This window comes from Tupaia chinensis, unplaced genomic scaffold, assembly GCF_000334495.1.
Source record: "Tupaia chinensis unplaced genomic scaffold, TupChi_1.0 Scaffold000066_1, whole genome shotgun sequence".
NCBI classification, from domain to species: Eukaryota; Metazoa; Chordata; class Mammalia; order Scandentia; family Tupaiidae; genus Tupaia; species Tupaia belangeri.
This window is the reverse complement of record NW_006159525.1, coordinates 7,933,523-7,952,749: the sequence shown is the minus strand read 5'-3', so window position 1 is coordinate 7,952,749 and position 19,227 is coordinate 7,933,523. Positions and strand designations below refer to the sequence as shown.

General features: G+C 42.7%; 1 protein-coding gene across 1 annotated transcript in view; it reads right to left on the bottom strand.

The window, feature by feature from the left end:
- Positions 1 to 19,227, bottom strand: part of DNER (delta/notch like EGF repeat containing) — a 234,775-nt gene that overhangs the window by 164,345 nt on the left and 51,203 nt on the right. Inside the window, exon 5 of the mRNA XM_006141980.1 lies at positions 17,015 to 17,160. Coding sequence (XP_006142042.1) covers positions 17,015 to 17,160 — 146 coding nt within the window. The remainder of the gene's footprint in view (positions 1 to 17,014; positions 17,161 to 19,227) is intronic.

Here is a 19,227-nt window from a genome sequence, read left to right as displayed (position 1 = left end):
CGAATAAGCCACAGAGCCTTATGGTCCATCAGATGGTTCTGCAAGAATATGGAAACTCATGCTGACATTGCCTGAACCAAGTACAGGAACAGTTCTTTCAAAACACACAGACACTCATGCTGCCTTGAATTCTCTCTCCAGTTAGGCAACAAAAATAAAGCCTTCAAATGCTTCTCACTGATCCAAGCAAAACTAAAACTATTCGTACTTTCGGGAGTACTATAAAAATGTTAAATTCCAATCCCTACTGAAACTACGTCATGTAAATCCCTAGAACCTCAATATTCCCATCCCATAATTTAGGTGAAGAAACTGCCCACACCATAGAGCTGTGACATGTGGAAGACCCTTTCCACCAGGACACAGCAATGAAACTGATGTCCCCTGGCACCTTGTGAATTTAAATCAAACTTAATATAATGGAGTATATTTGATTAAATAGCGAAATGGATTGTTCTTATGGTAGAAAACGGACAGATAATATTATACTAATCTAAATATGGAAGCCCAGACTTCTCACATTCTCATTTATTTTAGTAACCTGAAAAAGCCCTTCAGGCAAAAGTCAAATTTGGCTGCTGCTTCTGATTTTAGATACTGTAACGTAATATCTATTTTTTTTTTAATCACAAATATCTACCATGTGTGGAGAAATCCTAACAATAGAACAAGCTTTGGTAAAAAAGAAAGGAAGAAAGAAAAAGAAAAAAAGAAAGAAAGAAATAGAAAAAGAAAAAAATCAATGAAAATAGTTAAAATTTGAAGAAAAGTGGCCAGATTCCACTGCCTGTGGTTAAGCCCTACCCTTAATCTCCTCCAAGTCCAAACTACTCACTACCTTTGACACCCACCCACTCATCTTGCTGAAGGCTCTTTGTCCCTTCAAGACGCGATGCTTTGTCATCATTTCAGTAGGTGTTTTCAGGACCTCTAACTTGTTTCTTTAATATTCTAGTTTCTAATGAACGTGAAGGCTTCTGGCATCAAATCTTCTTAACTGACATGATGCTTAACTCTCCATTATTTGTATCTGCTGTACTTTTCTTTACCAACACATACACATACATTAAAAAAAAGGAGACCAGTGAATTACATAGAAAAAGGATAAAAACAAATGTAATAAAGAAAGCATATAAAGAAATGACGAAGGTTAGTAGTAAAGAAAAAACAAAAGCATATTAGGGAAGTTGGGAAATCAATTTAGAACTATCACGTGGAGATATAATGAAGATTGAAAAAGAAAAAAATTATAAATTAAGTTTTTCTATAGATATGGGTCTAAACGCACATGCATGATTATTTATGGAATGTATTGATGGTACTGTATAAGAGATTACAGATATTTACTCTATCATATGCTTTCATTTCTTTCCCAGTTTCTGGCCAAAATATTGTGATGATGTAAAAGCAAAATGTGTAAATGAAAGTTCAGATATCCTACAAACTAACAACGTTTAAATTGTGGACAGCTCTGGAACATTCCTCAGTCATTAGGGACTCCTCTAATTCCCTGGAAGGCTGCAGTGCAGGAGTCCTCTAGGCCCTTCCTTCTACTATCAAGCCCTAAATGGTATCCCACTGTGCAGATCACATAACCACCTCCATCTGAGGCTTGAGATGCAGCTCAAATTTTCTGCCCAGAAATTCTGTAGACAGCAACTAAAGTGGTATACAAAAAAGATGATTATGTTGATGGTCAAGTCTGAGAGGACCTGTGGTCACCATACTGGGTTTATCCATACTGAGCAGCTGTTCTATTCCCAAAACAGCTTTCTCATTCCCTTCTGGAGTCAGCTTCTCAATCTCTTATTGACTTTCAAATAGCCTATTTAACCACAGAATTATCATTAAACCAGAAACTCCTCTATTGTAAACTTAGAAAGGACTAATGTCTGTGGCTCAATTAAAATCTGGTCTTAGCTTCGAATTTCCCATTAAGTGAAAGGAAGTTGAGAAGAAATGAGTCCCTATTGCTAATGAGAAATAGACATGTGGGTTTAGACCATGTTTCTTGGGATTATTCTTGGAGTACAAAGAAAGAACAACCAGAAAGATGAAACCCAAACCATAGTTTGAGGAGACAGAATGACAAATATTAGGGGTGAGGTTTGTCCTTCATCTTCCCCATGTTGAGGTCAAGGCAGTATTAGGATAGTCTTTTCTGAATTTGCCTTATCACACATTCCCTAGAAACAAACCAAATAGAAGCAAACCCATAACATAGAGGTTAAGGAATCTGGACCCCACACTGGTGACCGCAGTTCTAATCTTGGCCCCAACAGCTTAAAAACATGCCAGGCACATATGTGTGTGTGCATGCCCAAAATCCCAAGAGGATGGAGAAACAGGGAGAAAATGTGGCACAACCACACCCAATTAGGAGATGCATTCTCCCACTCTCTCCATCTCTCTGTCTCTGGTAAGCACACATGCCATCTGGCATTTTTAAAAAGGAGGGAAAAAAAGGTTTGCAACAACATTTAGCAAAAAGTTTCGTTTTAACCACTTTAGAAGATTTCCATAACCTTAATTGGCCAACTTTCATTTTGTCTCTTTCATCAGATTTTAGGAAATGTTCGATTTGTGTTTGAACTGGCTTCCTGCCAGCTGCTGGTATGGAGACAGGGAAAAAGACAAAAGAAGGGCCTTTACCTTGAGTATAGTCAGGCAGGCTGGACTGCAGATCACAGGGCGGGTGTGGGGCTCTATATGAAACCACCCAAGGGTGCCCAGGAGCAGACCAAGATGGAAAATTCCTATACTGGCTTTTAGCACATTGACTCAGAGCTGTTACAAGACTCACCATAGAGGAGACACAAAAGTCACTAAGTGGTTTTCGAGGTCACAGAGAGGGAAAACTGAATTAGTGATGATTAAGAAAATAGATTAAAGGTACAGAAAGTAAAAACAGGATAGGAAAAAAGTTCTAGACCAAGGCAGCGGTCCTCAAAATGTGATTTCCAGACATCTGGGGTCCCTGAGACCCTTTCAGAGTGTCTACAAGGTCAAAACTGCTTCCTAATAACACGGAGACACAATGTTACTCCTTCGCTCTATTAACTGTGGCGCTAGAGATGCAGAAACAACAGTGAGAAAAACTGCTGAGGCCTCAAAGGAGCGAAGCAGTGGCTCGGAAGCAGCTGTTGAAGTAGGCTGTTTTTCATGAACCGTGATGTTTGAAGAACAACTGGAAGACAAACTGTGGTTCTTCAGACTTAGCTATTTGGCAGACATTTTCCCTCAAATGAACGAAGTGAGCTTGTCACTTCCAGGAAAACAACCAACGGTTTTTGTTGTCAGAGCTAAGAACTGAGTTTTCAAGGACAAATAACAATTTTGGAAAACTTCTGTCTTCCATTTGGAGCTTGACAGATCCCTGATACTTAAAGTCTTTTCTGATGAGATTGGTGGTGATAGTAATCACAGATGGAATTTTGTGATATTGTATAATGAAATGTGTCAACATTTAGAAGTTCTGTATAACCCGATGATCCAATACATTCCAAATAACTAATGTTACAAAACCCACTCATGGGTAAAAGTCCAAAATGCAGGACAGACTAATAGATTTCAATGTAACAAAGTGCAAACATTTACTGATATGGTTTCAGAATCCATGTCCAATTAACTTTTAATAATCTACCACTTGTCAAGTTTCTGGAGTATTTTTAAGAATATCCACAATTATCTGAAAAAGTTATTAAAACATTTCTCCCTTTTTCCAACCAAACATCCATGTGAAGTTAAATTTTCTTCCTGGCCATCAACCAAAACAGCACACTGCAACAGGCCAAATATAAAAGCAGATGCAGAATTCCAGCTGTCTTTCGTTAAGCCAAATATTAGAAATTTGTGAAAGTGAAAACAATGCCACTCTTCCCACTCGTTTTTTAATTTTGGACAATATAGTTATGTTTCATCTAGAAGGTATTATTCACGTTAATATGTGATGGGTTTATTAATGAAACTAATTACTAAATATTTGTAATTCCTCAGTGTTAACTGACTGCTATGAATACCAATAGATATATCCCAATCAATGAAAGCTCTTTGAGGTCCTCAATCATTTGTGGGGTCCTGAGATCAAAAAGTCTGAAAACTATGGTGTTAGGTGAAGCCAAATACTTCTGTAAATAAAATGACTAATACAGTAACTAGTGGGCAAATCTTCAAGTGAGTCTATAACTCAGTGGGCAGAAAATGGGTCAAGCTCTAAAAATGAAAGCACCATAGAAGGCCCATAAGGGAGTTGCTTTTGGTCAGTGGAGCCAGAAAATCTCAACTAACACCATGAAGAAAACTTCCAACTCTGCCTGCCCCCTGAACGCATTAGTAGTCAATTCCCAGAGCCCACTGGGTTTCTGTCCAGTTTTGAAAAAGTGATGCTATCCTACCTCCCTAATAATGGTGTGCTCAGACATACATGACAGGCCTTTCAGAAGCCACCTCTTACTCCATGACTTGGAAAGATATGCTGAAAAGCCAGAGCTGACATTTAAAAATTTCTTCCATGAGAGAGACTACCACAGAGACTTGAGGGGGGGAGGCACCTCCAACAGGGTCTTCTCTCCACAAGCCACCCTATCTCAGCTGGTCCAGCTCATGGACATGTATGCACCCAGAGGGCATAGGGAGGTCCTGAGATGTGAACCCAGGACCTTTCCCATGTGGGTTCAGTCGTGTTACCACTGGACCACCACCTGGCCTCAGAACTAATTTTTTCACTACTATGATGGAGTCACAAAAAGAATGGAGCAACTGCCATAGCAAACTGAAGGTCTAATCTTGTCAGAAATAGATGACCTCATTCATACTTTAAAACCATGTCTGGAATGGCTACAGAGGACAGAAGGCCATAGAAGGACAATAGACGTTTTCCTCTCAAAATTTTAAAGAAGTTCCAAAACGCCTCAAATGATCATTAGCTAGCTATTAAATTAGAGCTGAGGAAGACTAAGGAGGTTGACAATGCTTCAGAGGAGATTTTGGGTCAATTTCAATGACTTCTGAGGCCACTTTCTGCCTTACACCGTCAGGAGCGCAGGGGCCATGTCTGTCTTCCACACCTTGATTCAGGGCCTAGCTCTGGGCCTAACACATAGAGGTGCTCAGAAAACACTGTGTGAGGGCATGGGAATGGGGCAAAGTTAGTGAATCCTCCGAGATAATAGGTGGAATAAATCCCCTTTTCAGAGTAAGTTCTGCTGGCAGTTTTCAGATCCCTAAAGAAGAGTGGTAACACAGGGCCCCATGCGGGATGCCCTTCAACACAACCTTTAGCCGCATCATTCCCAGCCACCACGTATAGCTCACTGACTTACCGGCTTAAACACGGGACAAAAGGACAAGGAAGAAAAAAATTGTGAGTAAGCCCTCCAAGCTCCACAGGGATGATTTTCTTCTCTTGGGCATAAAAGTCTAGTCTGAACCTTATCTCACTATTTAAAAGGTATGAATTAAAATCTAAGGATTATGGGCAGTTCCATGGCACAATAGTAGGACACTGTTCCAGAGAACCTGGATCCCACATGGCAACTGTGGTACAGATCCCCAGCCTGATCAGCCGTAATCATGCCAGGCATGCATGCAAGTGACTAGGATCCTATAGGCTGAAGGACTAGAGGGAGACTGCCGTGTGACCAGACCCCATGTAAGGTGCTCACCTCTACCCCTCACCTCTATCTCGTATGCACACACATGCTCTATAAATAAAAATAATTTAAATAATTTAAATCTGGGACCAGCAGGTGGCATAACAGTTATATCGCTGGACTATGGCTTGAGTCCCAGACCTGGTGACTTAAGATTCACGGCAGGCACATGTGAGCGTGTGCCCAAAATTCCAAGAGGAGACTGGAGGAGAAGGAATTGCAGTGTGGCCATCCCGCCTGGGGGTGGTGTTTCTCACGTTCCATCTCTCTGCCTCTCTAGCAAGCACAAACACCCTATAGCAAAAATCTCTCAAGAAAAAAGAAAGAAAAGAAAATTTAAGCCTAAGGATTATGGTCCTGTCTCCAATAGGACTACGAAAGGAGCATGTTTCTCCGTAAGCCTTAGCTTGGTAATGAATGGGAGGTAAAGTCGGGGACTCCAAATAGTTCCTGGGATACAAGCAAAAGGCTGAAGGTCACCTCCCTCAGAATTTCCTCTTGCCCTGAATTATTCATATCACTTGTGCTGTCGTTTTTCACAAACTTTGCTCTAGAGAAAGAAAAACTCAGAGACTTTACTCCCCCAGCACAATACATGTCAAAGAATACCACGGGGAGGGGTCGCTGACTCTCAAGTGTCTCTGAAGGGTCATGAGGACAAGGCCTGCAAGTCTTGGTCTAACATTCGTGGTCCCCAGGCCGGCAGAGTCTGCAGTTCAGCAAGATCCCCCTGTGATTAACATGCACATTAAAATTGGAGAAATGTCGCACCAAAATGCCATTGGGCCAGAACAATCACATAAACACACCTTCATTTCTGCCTGGTGTCTGGCTGTCCTCACAGTGAACAGTAAACTACATGAGGACACTGAGCTGGGGACAAAGCCTGCCAGAATCCCGAATGCCTTAATACAGAACATGTCAAGGGGCATCAAAAAGTTGTCAGAAGAATGGAATGAAAGTACAAGTTTATTTTCATGCAAAAAATTTTAAGTCCATGCAGTTTTCCCATAATGTGCTTTTTCCATGACTTTTTTGTTTTGTTTTGTTTTGTTTTGTTTTGTTTTGTTTTGTTTTGTTTTGTTTTGTTTTGGAGAGGTTTTTGCTATAGGGCGCATGTGCTCGCCATAAAGACAGAAAGACAGAGAGACAGACAGAAAGAAAGAAATCACCCCCCCCCAGGGGAGATGGCCATGCCACAATCCATTCTCCTCCATTCTCCGCTCAGGATCTTGGGCACGCACGCACATGTGCCTGGCATGAGTTCAAGCCACTGGGTCTGGGACTTGAACTGTGGTCGACTACATGAGAGTCCAGCAACATAGCCATTATGCTTACTGCTGGTCCCTTTCCATGACCTTTGTGAGGACCCCTCACATTAGGGGAGCAGAGAACTAGAGTTAGGGTTGCCCAGCAGGAAAACCCTTACGCCAAAGTCCAGACATCACTCTCCATTCTCATCCTGCCCTTGTAATAAATTCACTTCCGGAACTTGGGCAAATGGCTTAAATCTCTCTTAGACCTTGGCTTCCTGGAGTTTTAAATAAAACAGGTAGAGAGGCCTCTAAAATCACTTTCCACTCTAAATTCTATGACCCTGAAAATGCCACCAAGGATATAATTTTCACCGTAATATATTTGGAATGCCACCAATTTTCCACAATACCTATACAATTGTATGTCAGCAGGGGGAGATACATTTCAACCTTCTGGAAAACGCTGATGCTGAATAAAAACATGATGAAACATCTACCCTTTGGGATATAATTTTAGAATTATTTCTTTAATATTTAATAAATAACTCGAGTATGTTGTGTTTTTGAGCAGGCAACGATAGGATCCCCTTCTGTTCTGTAACATAAAAGTCAGCGACAGCTTTTTAATTACAGGACTACCAAGAATTACAATTCAAATGCAAGTCAGCGAGAGTCTAAGTGGGCTTATCCTTTGCCGATTAGAAAAGCGACAGCTGAGCTGCACTTAGTTTTATGATCTCTGTGGCTAATATGTTTCTAATCATTATTCATGCATTTTTATTATTCATAGAAGTACTTTTCCTCTCAGAGGTCCACAAAGCAGTTTCTGCAGTAAAGCTCTGTGGGCAAAATCACCCTCTTTTTTCTTTTTCTTTTTTTCTGGAGAGGTTTTTGCTATAGAGCACGTATGCTCGCCAGAAAGACAGACAGAGACAGAGAGACAGAAAGTGAGAAATCACCCCCAGGGGGGATGGCCATGCCGCAATCCCTTCTCCTCCATTCTCTTCTCGGGATCTTGGACACACATGCACACGCACCCGGCGTGAGTTTAAGCCACCGGGTCCAGGACTCAAACTGTAGTCGACTACATGGGAGTCCAGCAACATAGCCATTACGTCAACTGCTGGTCCCAGATAACCCTTTTTTAATCAACAAATAAATGTGTCTCAAACACCTTCATTTTGGCATTAAGTCCAAAGCATCTACTCTCTGGCTTGAAAGGTTTTATGGACATTGTCATCATGCTTTACTCAGTCAACAGAAAGAGTCTCCCCTCCACTTTGAGCAATTTCTGCAGACAGATGGTGGCACAGAGGTAAAAAGTGACACTCTGTAAGGATGACCCGGTGGAAGGTTCTGGAGAGCTCCCTGAGTAGTTCAGGCATAGGCATGCTCACAGTGTCAAGACACTACTGGGTGTGTGTATGTGTTTATGTCTCTCTCTCTGTCTCTCTTGCTCATGGAAGAAATAAATAAGCAAGAAAAAACTTGAAAGTCTGCCCCATAGTCCAGTGCTTAAGAAAGTTGGATCCCACATGGTCGACCACAGTTCAAGTCTCAGCCCTGGCAGTTTGAAAAGCACACCAGGAGCCTCTATATGTGTGCCCCACACACCCATAGGATGAAGAAATGGAGAAGGGATTGCAGTGTGAATACACTCCTTGGGGGGAGAGGGTGCTTTGTTCTTCTCTGTCTCTGTTTCTCTGTCTGATGAATACATGCCCTCTAACAAGTAAACACAGAGACACACACACACACACACACAAACTTCTTTAAAAGAACAATTTCTTAGAATAAATTCATCTCTTTTCTCTGAAAGGCTATTCACCACTGACTCAACTATTTCTGTCCGCTACTCTACTCTGCACCCTCACTGGCTGTGTTTCTTAAAGGAGAAATTGTTCCGAGGGAACGAAGAACCGCGGGCCGCACCCACCACACGCTGAACAGAACTATGAAAAGGCAGCTCCAAGTCCCGAGGCCCCGGTTGCCAGCTGCTGTATGGACACTGAAAGGAGGCAGGGAATGGCTTCCCTTTGATTCTTTGTGGCTCCTTCATCTACCTCCCCTCCCTTTTCTTTCTCAGAACCCCACCAGGTCACAGTGCCTTTTCAAGACACGGGGAGGGCCTTTGTGTTTTTTTCCTAATGAGATGCAGTATTACCTCTGGGACAGTGTGGTGAGGGGACATGCCATCATTTTGCCCTACTGCACATTGCCACTACCCAACCTGAGAGGAGCTCACCGATAGCCTCTAACCAACAGGAGGATGGTTCAAATTATCCTGACCCATTTCTTTTTGAAATGCTAGGGAATGAATGACAATGTCGCTTCCAATGCTCCTAAGCAGTTACTACAATTTCCTGGGTCACACTACCTGTGAGCCAGCCCGAGATCAGAGTATTTTGTGACTCATTATTTTTAAAACTGAATTTACCATTTACTTTCCATGCTCCCATATTGATTGAATATAGAACTCAAATTGCATAGCCAATGCAAAACTTGGCAAACTGGTTTTCTGTCTTTTTTTTTTCTCTCTCATTCGGTTCATAGAGTTTTTTGAGCTCTGTGATAGTGGTTATGCTGCATACGGAATGAACCAAATGCAGAGGCTGCTGTTGAAGAACTCACCACCTGCAGCTCCCCAGGGAAGCTCTGTGTGATCTCACGTCTGAGCTGGACGTGCTCTGGGCTCCCTGACACATTTGCAAACCTCCTTCCCAGCACACATCACACGGTGCCCTCACCGCGAAGTTACTCATCCGGCACTCTTCTGCCACAACCTCCCGAAGTCCTTTTGGAGGCCATGTCTTGCCTGACCAAACATGTATCCGCAGAGCCTAAGGAAGCCCCAGGCACACAGCAGGCACTAATAACCCTGCAACAAAGCACACGTAAGTACCAGTGTACATGAGCATGTGCAGGAGGAAATCAAAAGTCACGTGTCTCATAAGAGATGGAAAGCACTGTGGGACTTGAGAGAAGAGAGCTACGTTGCATTGGGAAATTAGAAACAGCTTCTGGACACAGGGAGATTTTGAACTGAGCCTGAAAGATACTTGGGGACGTGAGAAAGAAGTCAGAGGATAAAGGGTCAGAGGGAGTAGGGATCACTGAGGCAGGCAAGCGATCCAGATGGGAAATGGCAGGAGTAAGACGCAGAGATCTGGAGAGCGGGTGGTCAGGAGGATGCAAAGACTGGAGGGGGGCGGCTGGAGTCAGAGCTAGAGGCTGCTAGTGCATCCAGCACGCCCATCACCGCTCTGTGAACAAGCTCTGCAATAACAAACGCAGGACAGGAATCCACTGAGAGCCCTAACCGAGAGGCACAGGTCTTTGTAACAGGAAAAACATAGAGGGGAACTGCTCTAAGGCAGACAGGGTCCTAGGATAGTGGTGCTTCCTGCCTAGGCGACATGGGCTATAGGGCAGGGACTGTAGGTATTATCCTGGTTATCAAGGGTCAAAGCAACTGGTTCAGCTCCGTGATTGATTTCCAATAAACTAAGCCATACTGAAAAATTCAGTTTAGGCAGAAAGAGGAGGACTTTCTAGAGCTCGAGCTTTAATTTCTAAGAGTAGGCAGAAAGGCTAGAGAAAGCTAGGATCCTTCAGGAGTCAGACATGGAAGTGTTTTTCCCACGTACATGCCCACACCTGGAAGAGCCAAATGAAGACCACGGCTCTTGAATAGATGGAGAATAAATGGAGAAGGGTTCCAGCTCAGTTCTCTCTTACAGCAACATCTAGCAGCCAGTACTAGCGTCCAACCCTAAGAGCTAAGGATGGTGGATTCCTATGGGAAAAGTTGGAGATGGACCAGCAGCTAGCATGGTGGTAAAGGTGCTGGACTTCAATGTGGCTGACTATAGTTTGAGTCCCGGACCTGGTGTCTTGAAACTAGCCGGGTGCATGTGAGTGCATGCCCAAAATCCGAGGAGAAGAGTGAAAGAAAAGGGATTGCTACGTGGCCACCCCCCTTGGGGTGGGAGTGATTTCTCACTTTCCCTCTCACTGCTTTTCTCTGTCTCTCTGGCAAGTATATGCACTCTATAGGGGGAAAAAAAAAAAACTAAAGTAAATAAATTTTTAAAAAAAGAGTTGGAGATATTTCCAGAGAAGCTTCTAAGAATGGAGCTCTGATACATTTACCTATCAGTATAGACCAAAGTCAACAAACAGGAAAACTATTAAATATTTACTGAGCTATTATACTATCACTTCCCAGAATTCATCCCTTATTAACTCCATGAATCCTTAAAATGCAATATTTGAATTAAGAGATGTCATATATTTTGCTTTAGAAAGTTAACAAAGAGGGACCAGCAGATGGCATAATGGTTACATCACTGGACTTCCATGCATTCAACCATAGTTTGAGTTCCAGACCCAGGAGCTTAAAACTCATGCCAGATGTGTGTTCATGTGTGCCCAAAATCTTGAGAGGAAAATGGAGAAGGAATTGCAGTATGGCCATCCCCCCTGGGGGAGGTGATTTCTCACTTTCTGTTTCTCTCTGTTTCTCTGGTGAGCATACTATAGCAAAAATATCTCTCTCTCTCTCTAAAAAAAAAAAAAAAAAAAAAGACAGTCAACAAGAATGGAGAGATGATCAGCATTGATCCTGAGTTCTCCACTTCAAGAACTATTTGCAATCAACTTTTGCATCAAAATCACCTGACCGTCCAACAAAAGGTATCAGAATCTCAGAGAGAGGCCTGGAAAATTACTTTTTGTCAAGGGTCTCATGCTCTTCTCAACAAAAAAATTTTAATTGATTCCCTTAATTTTGTGGGCAAGGGATTCATTCCACTGGATGGAAGGCAAAAGGGAGAAGGCAACAGGGAATTAGAAGAATAGAGAGAATCTTGCAATGAGTCATTTTATGTATCAATTTGGCTGGAGCACAATGCCCAAATACTTGACCAAACATTATTCTGGATATTTCCATGGGGGTGTTTTGGGATGAGATGTAACCTAAATGGTAGATTTTGAGGAAGGCCACAGACTGGTGCAGCGGTAATACAATGCTTTGTAAGGCCGACCCTCACGAGAAAGTTCTAGGTTCACATCTAGAGACCTCTCTGAACCCAAAGGGCATATGTGCACCTGTGACCCAGGGCTGGCTGAAGCTGGAGGGGGGAATCATGGTTTCCTGACCCTGCTGGGATGCACTTTCCCTCTCTTATTCTATATCTCACTCATGGAAGAAAAGATATAGATAAATTTAAATGTGTTTGTGTATATGTGTGTGTATATATAAAATTAGTAGACATTTAGCAAAGCAGATTGCCCTCTATAATGTGAGTGGGCCTCATTCTCTGTGCTGAATGTCTGAACAGAACAAAAGACTGCCTTTTGCAAGAGGAAATTCTGCCCATAGACTGTTTTGGGACCTAAACTGCAACTCCTTCCTGAGTCTCTGGTCTTCAGGCTTCTCCCACCAGGTTTTAGACTTTCCAATACACTACAGTTCCATAAACTAATTCTTTAAGATAAGGCTTTTCCATTATATATGCTCATCCTAGTCATCTATTTCCCTAGAGAACCCTGACTAACACAGAACCATTGACCTTAAGAGACAGACCACGAAATCTAACTTGTATCTAAAGATGGCTGAAGGCCCAAGCCAGCAAAGAGCCCCATATGGGCACTTGCCCATAAGATAATTAAGGAGTCAGTCATCACATGGTCAACAACCTTGGTGACAATGTTCAAAGAGAGAGATAGCGGCCAACGGTCAAGTAAGAAGGAAAGCTCAGAATCAACCCCTGTGACAAAAGCAGATTTCAAAACAACAGAGCATTCCTTTCAGTGTTATTGCAAACACTTTAAAAGACCTTCCCAGAATGATGCAATATCCAAGAACAGCAAGCTAAGCTTTATCCCAAACCACCCATCAACTTGGAATTGTGAAATATCCCCTAGCCAAAGCACATCTGACAGAAAAGAAATGAGATCCCTTACCAAATGAGAGTGGTGTGGAAATAACAGAATTGCTTTTATTTTGATGGATGATCTAATAACAAGATGAAAAAGTGATTAGAAACAATAAAATTAAACCACCAAATATAGTTCTATTTGTTTTATGCTATGGAGTGATTCTCGTATTGGGTAGAAGTTGGACCATATAACTTCTAATTTTAGGAAACATTAAAAAAAAAAAAAGAAGAAGAAGAAGAAAAAGGAAAGAAACATGATGACAATAGTCTTTTACTAGCAACTATCCCTAAGTTGCTGCAAGACCCACAACAACCATCACAAAAGTCGCAGGAATTCAAGTAGACACAAAAAAGTTGAACTACTTTTCCAGCCCCCTTCTCTGGCTACAGACAGCTCAGGTCACACTAGAGAGCTCTCTACAAATCACAATGTGAACCAAGGGGGTGGTCTTAGAGTAGACACAGTAATTTGAGCCTAATCCTTTCCTCAGAGTCACTCAGGGTCATTGCAATGGCTGAGACAGGATTACCGGCCACAGTGCCCTTAAACTCACTGAAGGTAAATGCAGAATCAATAACAGCAAAGGCTTTACTCTGTAGAAGCAACTGTCAGAGAGCTGGGAAGTGACAGCAGAAGGTGGTGGTGTTACCCTAGAGGCACTGAAAGCTCTTCAGAGAAGCTGATACCCTAATGAAGATGTGCTTCCTCTGAAATGACCTGCTAAAATTAGCCTGGATTCTTCACCAAGGCTTTTGAGTCATGCTTGGCAAGGTTTTCCAACTTACCCGCCAGGTGCTAAATACCTCCAATGCTTTTTAGTGAGTTGTTTCTAACCCTCCGGGGAGAGGCTTCTAGCTAGAGCTTTTCTGCAGAGGAGTCCTTTGTGATGTGTTGGTTGCATGCCCACACGCGCACACGTTAAGATAACATGGTGACTGCCATGTAGATTAAAAGTTTCCCCAGAACAGTCATTCATTATCAAGAAAGCACACAACGCATCGTACCATTTTGTCAGTCGAAAATTCTGAAAACAGCCTTTTGTTCATCATTTCGAACAGCGGTGCCCCGCCTTTTCAGCACGAGGGACTGGTTTTGTAGAAGACAGTTTTCCACAGATGGGGAGGGGTAGTTGGGAGGGTGGAGAGGTGGTGCAGAGCAGAGGTGGGTGATGGTTTCAGGTTGATTCAAGCACATTACACTTATTGTGCCCTTGGTGTTTTTAATTATTATTACATTGTAATATACAACTCACCGCAACACTAGACATTTGTTTTTTGACTCATTTGGGTGAGAGTTAGCTTGTGAGCATACCAAAAGTGTGCCTGAAACAAGTGCAGAAAAGAGACACAGACAAAAGTGGTGGAATAAAACCGTGGGCCAGCCACACACAGAATAAAATAAGTGTCGGATCCTGACTTAAAGCCTGCCACTAGATGCAGCGGTACGATTGAGTACATCAATGCACTTGCCACTGTAAAGCCTGCCACCAAATGCAGCTTAATTGCCACTTACCACTCATTGATAGAGTTGTGATATGTGTCTGCGAGCAACAGAGTTATTACAGTCTTTGTGCAGTCAAGCCTCTCTGCTAACGTTAACCAGTACTTGCAGCCACTCTCCAGTGCTAGCATCGCAGCCTCAGCTCCCCCTCAGCTCATCAGACATTAGGTTCCATAAGGAGCACACCACCTAGATCCCTCGCATGCACAGTTCACAATAAGGTTCACACTCCTGTAGAGACAAATGCTGCCACTGCTCTGACAGGAGGCAGGGTTCAGGGGTAATCCAAGTTGTGGGCAGGGACCGTAAATACAAAGGAAGCTTCACTTGCTTACCCGCCGCTCACCTTCTGCAGTGTAGCGGCCCAGTTCCTAGTCAGGGATTGGGGATCCCTAATTTAAAACAATTACTGGGCTAGCCAGTGACCTGTTAGTTAAGGTAGCTAGGCCCATATGGCCTACCATGCAATTTGAGTCCCGGCCCTTATGGCTTGGGGGAAGGGGGAAGGAAAAAAAAAAAAAAAAACACTGGATGCCTGTGCAGGGATGCCCAAAATCCTAAAAAGGGGGAAAGATGGAGGAGAAGGGATTGTGATGGGACCGGGGGGGGGGGGGGGGTGCTCTCTTCTCTCTCTGTCTCTGTCTCTCCCTCCTGTATCCATTGGATTTCCCCTCTAGCACAAAGAAGAGAGAGGGAGCTGTTCATTGGCATTAGTTAGAATGCACATTAGGCAGATCTGTGTGCCACAGCTTTGCAATGCAACACCCTTCTACCATGTGTAGACGGCTCTCCTAAGTCTCTTGCCTTCTGAAAACTTTTCATCAAGTTTCCTGCCTCATCTTTTCTCCAGTTAATTTACCCTTCCCTAGCCTTGTCTGTCATACAAGAACACTAAACATCCCTTCCCCTTTTTTCCATAAAATATGTTGATAAATGAGGCTCCTCCCTCAAGAAAGAGAGCAGATTGGTCCAAACTGGCAGAGATAAAAGATGCCAGGACTAAAGGACAGCCTTAGCTTTGCAAAACCATCTCCTCATGCTTCACAGGCAGGCCTCCGCTTCCCTCCAGTCATTCTCTTCAGCACCAAAAGCAGGGACATAGTTTTGGCTTTGGTTTACATTTGTGTTCCTTTTCAAAGACTTAGCAGAAAGTACTTCCACTATTCTCTTGGGTTCTTGACCACATTCTCCTTCCTCTAGGGACGATCTTAGAGGAAAATGATGTATTTATGCAACTGCAAGGTTATACCTGACTGAGGAGCATCGCAGGCCTTCCAAGATGACAAAGGCAGTATTTGAAAACCTCTTCCAACCTTCCTTTTGTCAGTTAGGCCCACTCTTCTCACTTGCCAAAGTCCACACCACTATACTACGTGTGCTAACCCCGTCGCGTGGAGATGCCACCCAGAAAAATTTGCCTGCACTATCCTTATAGTTGATCTGCAGCAAATCACACTCTTTGGGGACTAGGAGGGTGCACTTTCGCTTAGCATTGACTCCAACAGAAGTATGTGTAGGAACCAGCAGTTAGCGTAATGGCTATGTCACTGGACTCCCATGTAACTGACCACGGTTCAAGTCCCGGATTCGGTGGCTTAAACTCACACCGAGTGCGTGTGCATGCGTGCCCAAGATTCCAAGAGAAGAATGGAGGAGAAGGGATTGCGGCATGGCCATCCCCCCTGGCGGGGGGATTTCTCGCTTTCTGTCTCTCTATCTATCTTTGCGGGACGAGTGCATGCACCCTATCGCAAAAACCTCTCAAAAAAAAAAAAAAAAAAAAAAAAAAAAAGAAGAAGAAGCATGTGTATAACTGGAAGAGGAAAATAAAGGAAAGGATGTCAGAGATCAAAGTAGCAAGGGGTGAGAGAACAGGTTGTCTCCTAAGAGAACAGGCTTCCTACTAAGATGTTCTGTTTCCCTCTGTGAGAATCTTCAAGTGAAGCCTGGAGTCGATCTGCCCAAAATGTCCTAAGGGAAAACCACACTGATGGAGGTGACCTGTGTGGTCCTTTGGCTCCTGGGCTCCTATCCTAACCAGAAAGCAGGAGGCAGAGAAAGAAGCTTCCCCAGCCCTCACACCACACCCACGTGACCAAGGAGAACAGGGCTCAGGTCTGCCATCGTGTTTAGGATGCTGGCTCCACAAAATCAAAATAATGGATCAGCCTTCTTGTCTCTGCTTCTCCTCTGTTCCTTCTCCTTCCTCTTACTTCCACAGCTATGTTTCTGGGGAAATGTGAAACCTAAGGAGGGAACAATCGTGTTTGCATGCAACAGTTCGAAAAACTGCTAAGTAAGCTATTGCATTTACCTTTCCTTTCTTCCACGTCTCGTAATTCTACTACTACAAATAATGACTACTTACTTCTCACAGAGTTTCTGTTTCATACCAAAGCAAGATCTGCCACTGTACTAATGTATTATAACAACTTTAAAACTCATATGGAGATTTATATACCTATATGTTACATATTGATATGGGACTGAAGCCAGAAATTTGGGGCTTTTTCAGCAAATGTACTTGTTCTCTCCCCTTTCATACGTGAGACATACACACATACACACACACAACACACACAGCAATACACACACATATATTTATCTATGTAAGTGATTATTTATATAAATATACATATTGACAAGCCACCAGACATCCCTTACCTCTGATGGCTTCGTGGTGCATCTCCCTCTTCCGGAACACTCCAAGTCATTTGCATGGCTCTCCCCTGGCACACAGGTGCTGGCCTTCACCACCAGAGTTAAGCGCAAAGCCACAATAGATTTAGTAACAGAATCATTCACAAAACCTAAAAGAAAACGAGACAATGGGAAATGTAAAGATTTGCCAACACTTTCTACAAGTCTAGGAATTTGGTAGATAGGATTTAAGTCTGACAGCAAAACAAATCACAGTGAGGCAAAGGAATAAAGCACATGACGGCTGTCCATTTGGACCCAGGTCGTTAAGACAGCCTGATCTTCCCAAGCCTTGTGGGAACACCCAAGGCCAAGGCAAAGGAGCACCGGGAACTTCAGTCATTATCTCAGATCCTTTCACTTTGCTCCCACCCTTGCCCTCTGCGGGCCACTTTGCTCATCAAATGCATTCCTGTGCTCGTGTATTAGAACTCAACTTCTGATTTTGAACCTTGGGTTCCTCCCAATTTGCCTGCATCAGCCAACTCTTCCTCTGGCCACTCTGGAGAGTCACATATGCTGAAAATCCCAGGTGTCACCCTACCCTAACAGCTCTCAGTCCCCTTGCCTGGAATATGGGTACACACTCTGTGTTGGGTTGATTAATGAATACCTTATTTGATCATTAAGCTCATCATATGATACCAATTTAAGCCATGAAGTTTTAGCCATCCAATAAAATAAGACTAATCTCAGTTGAATATTGATTGCGGTATCAAAGTTACATCACATTTATCACTGCATGATCTTTTTGTCTAGTGTAGCAATTTGTACATAGTAGCGAGTAATAAATATAGAATAAATTGATGACTAAATAATCTCTCTAACTGAAGTGAAGAAGCAAATACTATAAATATTTTGCATCGATATTTAGGTTCCTTCACTAAGTGATCATTTTCTTCTAGTAAGAATATTTATGTATGTCTACTATTTAATTCCAAACAAAATAGACACATAAGCTTGTGAATATAACGAGATAGTCAAGACAACATCTCAGTTCTGTTCAAGAGTTAGATCAAGTCAAGATCATTTATTTTAGTTCAGACACCACAACTTTAGAAATAGGCTTTGACAAGTTAGAAAAATATAGTATCCTGAAGCCCAAAATGAATGGTCTCAAAATGACTTTGTGGTCACCTTTCCTGTACTCTTCTAACAGTCTCTTTCCTCGTCATGTCAAGTTCCATGTTCTGACATACTCACATGCATGCAGTTTTATATTTATTCTTACAAATGCATCGCATTAAAATAATAATAAACTATGGGGCCAGCAGGTAGGATGGTGGTTAAAGCGCTGGACTCTTACATGACTGACCATAGTTCGAGTCCCAGAGCTGGTGGCTTGAAAAATCATGCTAGGCACATGTATGTGTATGCCCAAAACCTCAGTAGAAGAACGAAGGAGGAGGGAGGAGGGATTGTGGAACGGCCCCCCCCCGGTGGCTATTTCTCACTTGCCCTCTCATTGTCTTTCTCCATCTTCTCCCAGCAAGTGCATGCGCCTCATGCCAAAAAAATATTAGTAGATAATAATAACAAACTAGATAAGAAACAGAAGCCATGTCAATTTACTTTGCTTGCATGGTACCTAGCATCATATCGTTAATTGATAGTCACTTAAAATTCTGGGGGCAGGAAGCGAGGTGGTGGCTAAGGCACTGGACTCCTACTCGGCTGACCACGGTTTGAGTCTAGGACCCAGTGGCTTGAAAATTACATTAGGCATGTATGCATGCATGCCAAAAACCCTGAGAGGAGACTGAAGGGGAAAGGATGGTGGCTTGGCCACCCCTTCGGAGGGGTGAATTCTCACTTTCCCTTTCTCTGTCTCTCTGCAGCAAGCACACAGCCCTATTGGGGGGGAGGGGGGAGTTTCTACTTTTGAGAATAAATTAGCAACTTCTCAAACAGTCTCAATGTTCTCAATTTAGAATGCCTTGTACACTAAGATATTATACATTTCTAAAGCCCTTTATCACAGATTTATTCAAAATGTTGCCTGACACACTAGAGTTCACTTTTCATACTTTTAAAAAGAAGGGTAGCTTCTCTTTAAATTTAGCTTAAAAGTTAAAATAGACTTCCTTTTTTTTTCCTTTTCATACTTCTTTTCAAAGTTTTTTTTATAAAAATAAGGCACTGTTCATGGTCTCTCAGCTATTTCTGCTTGTCCTTAG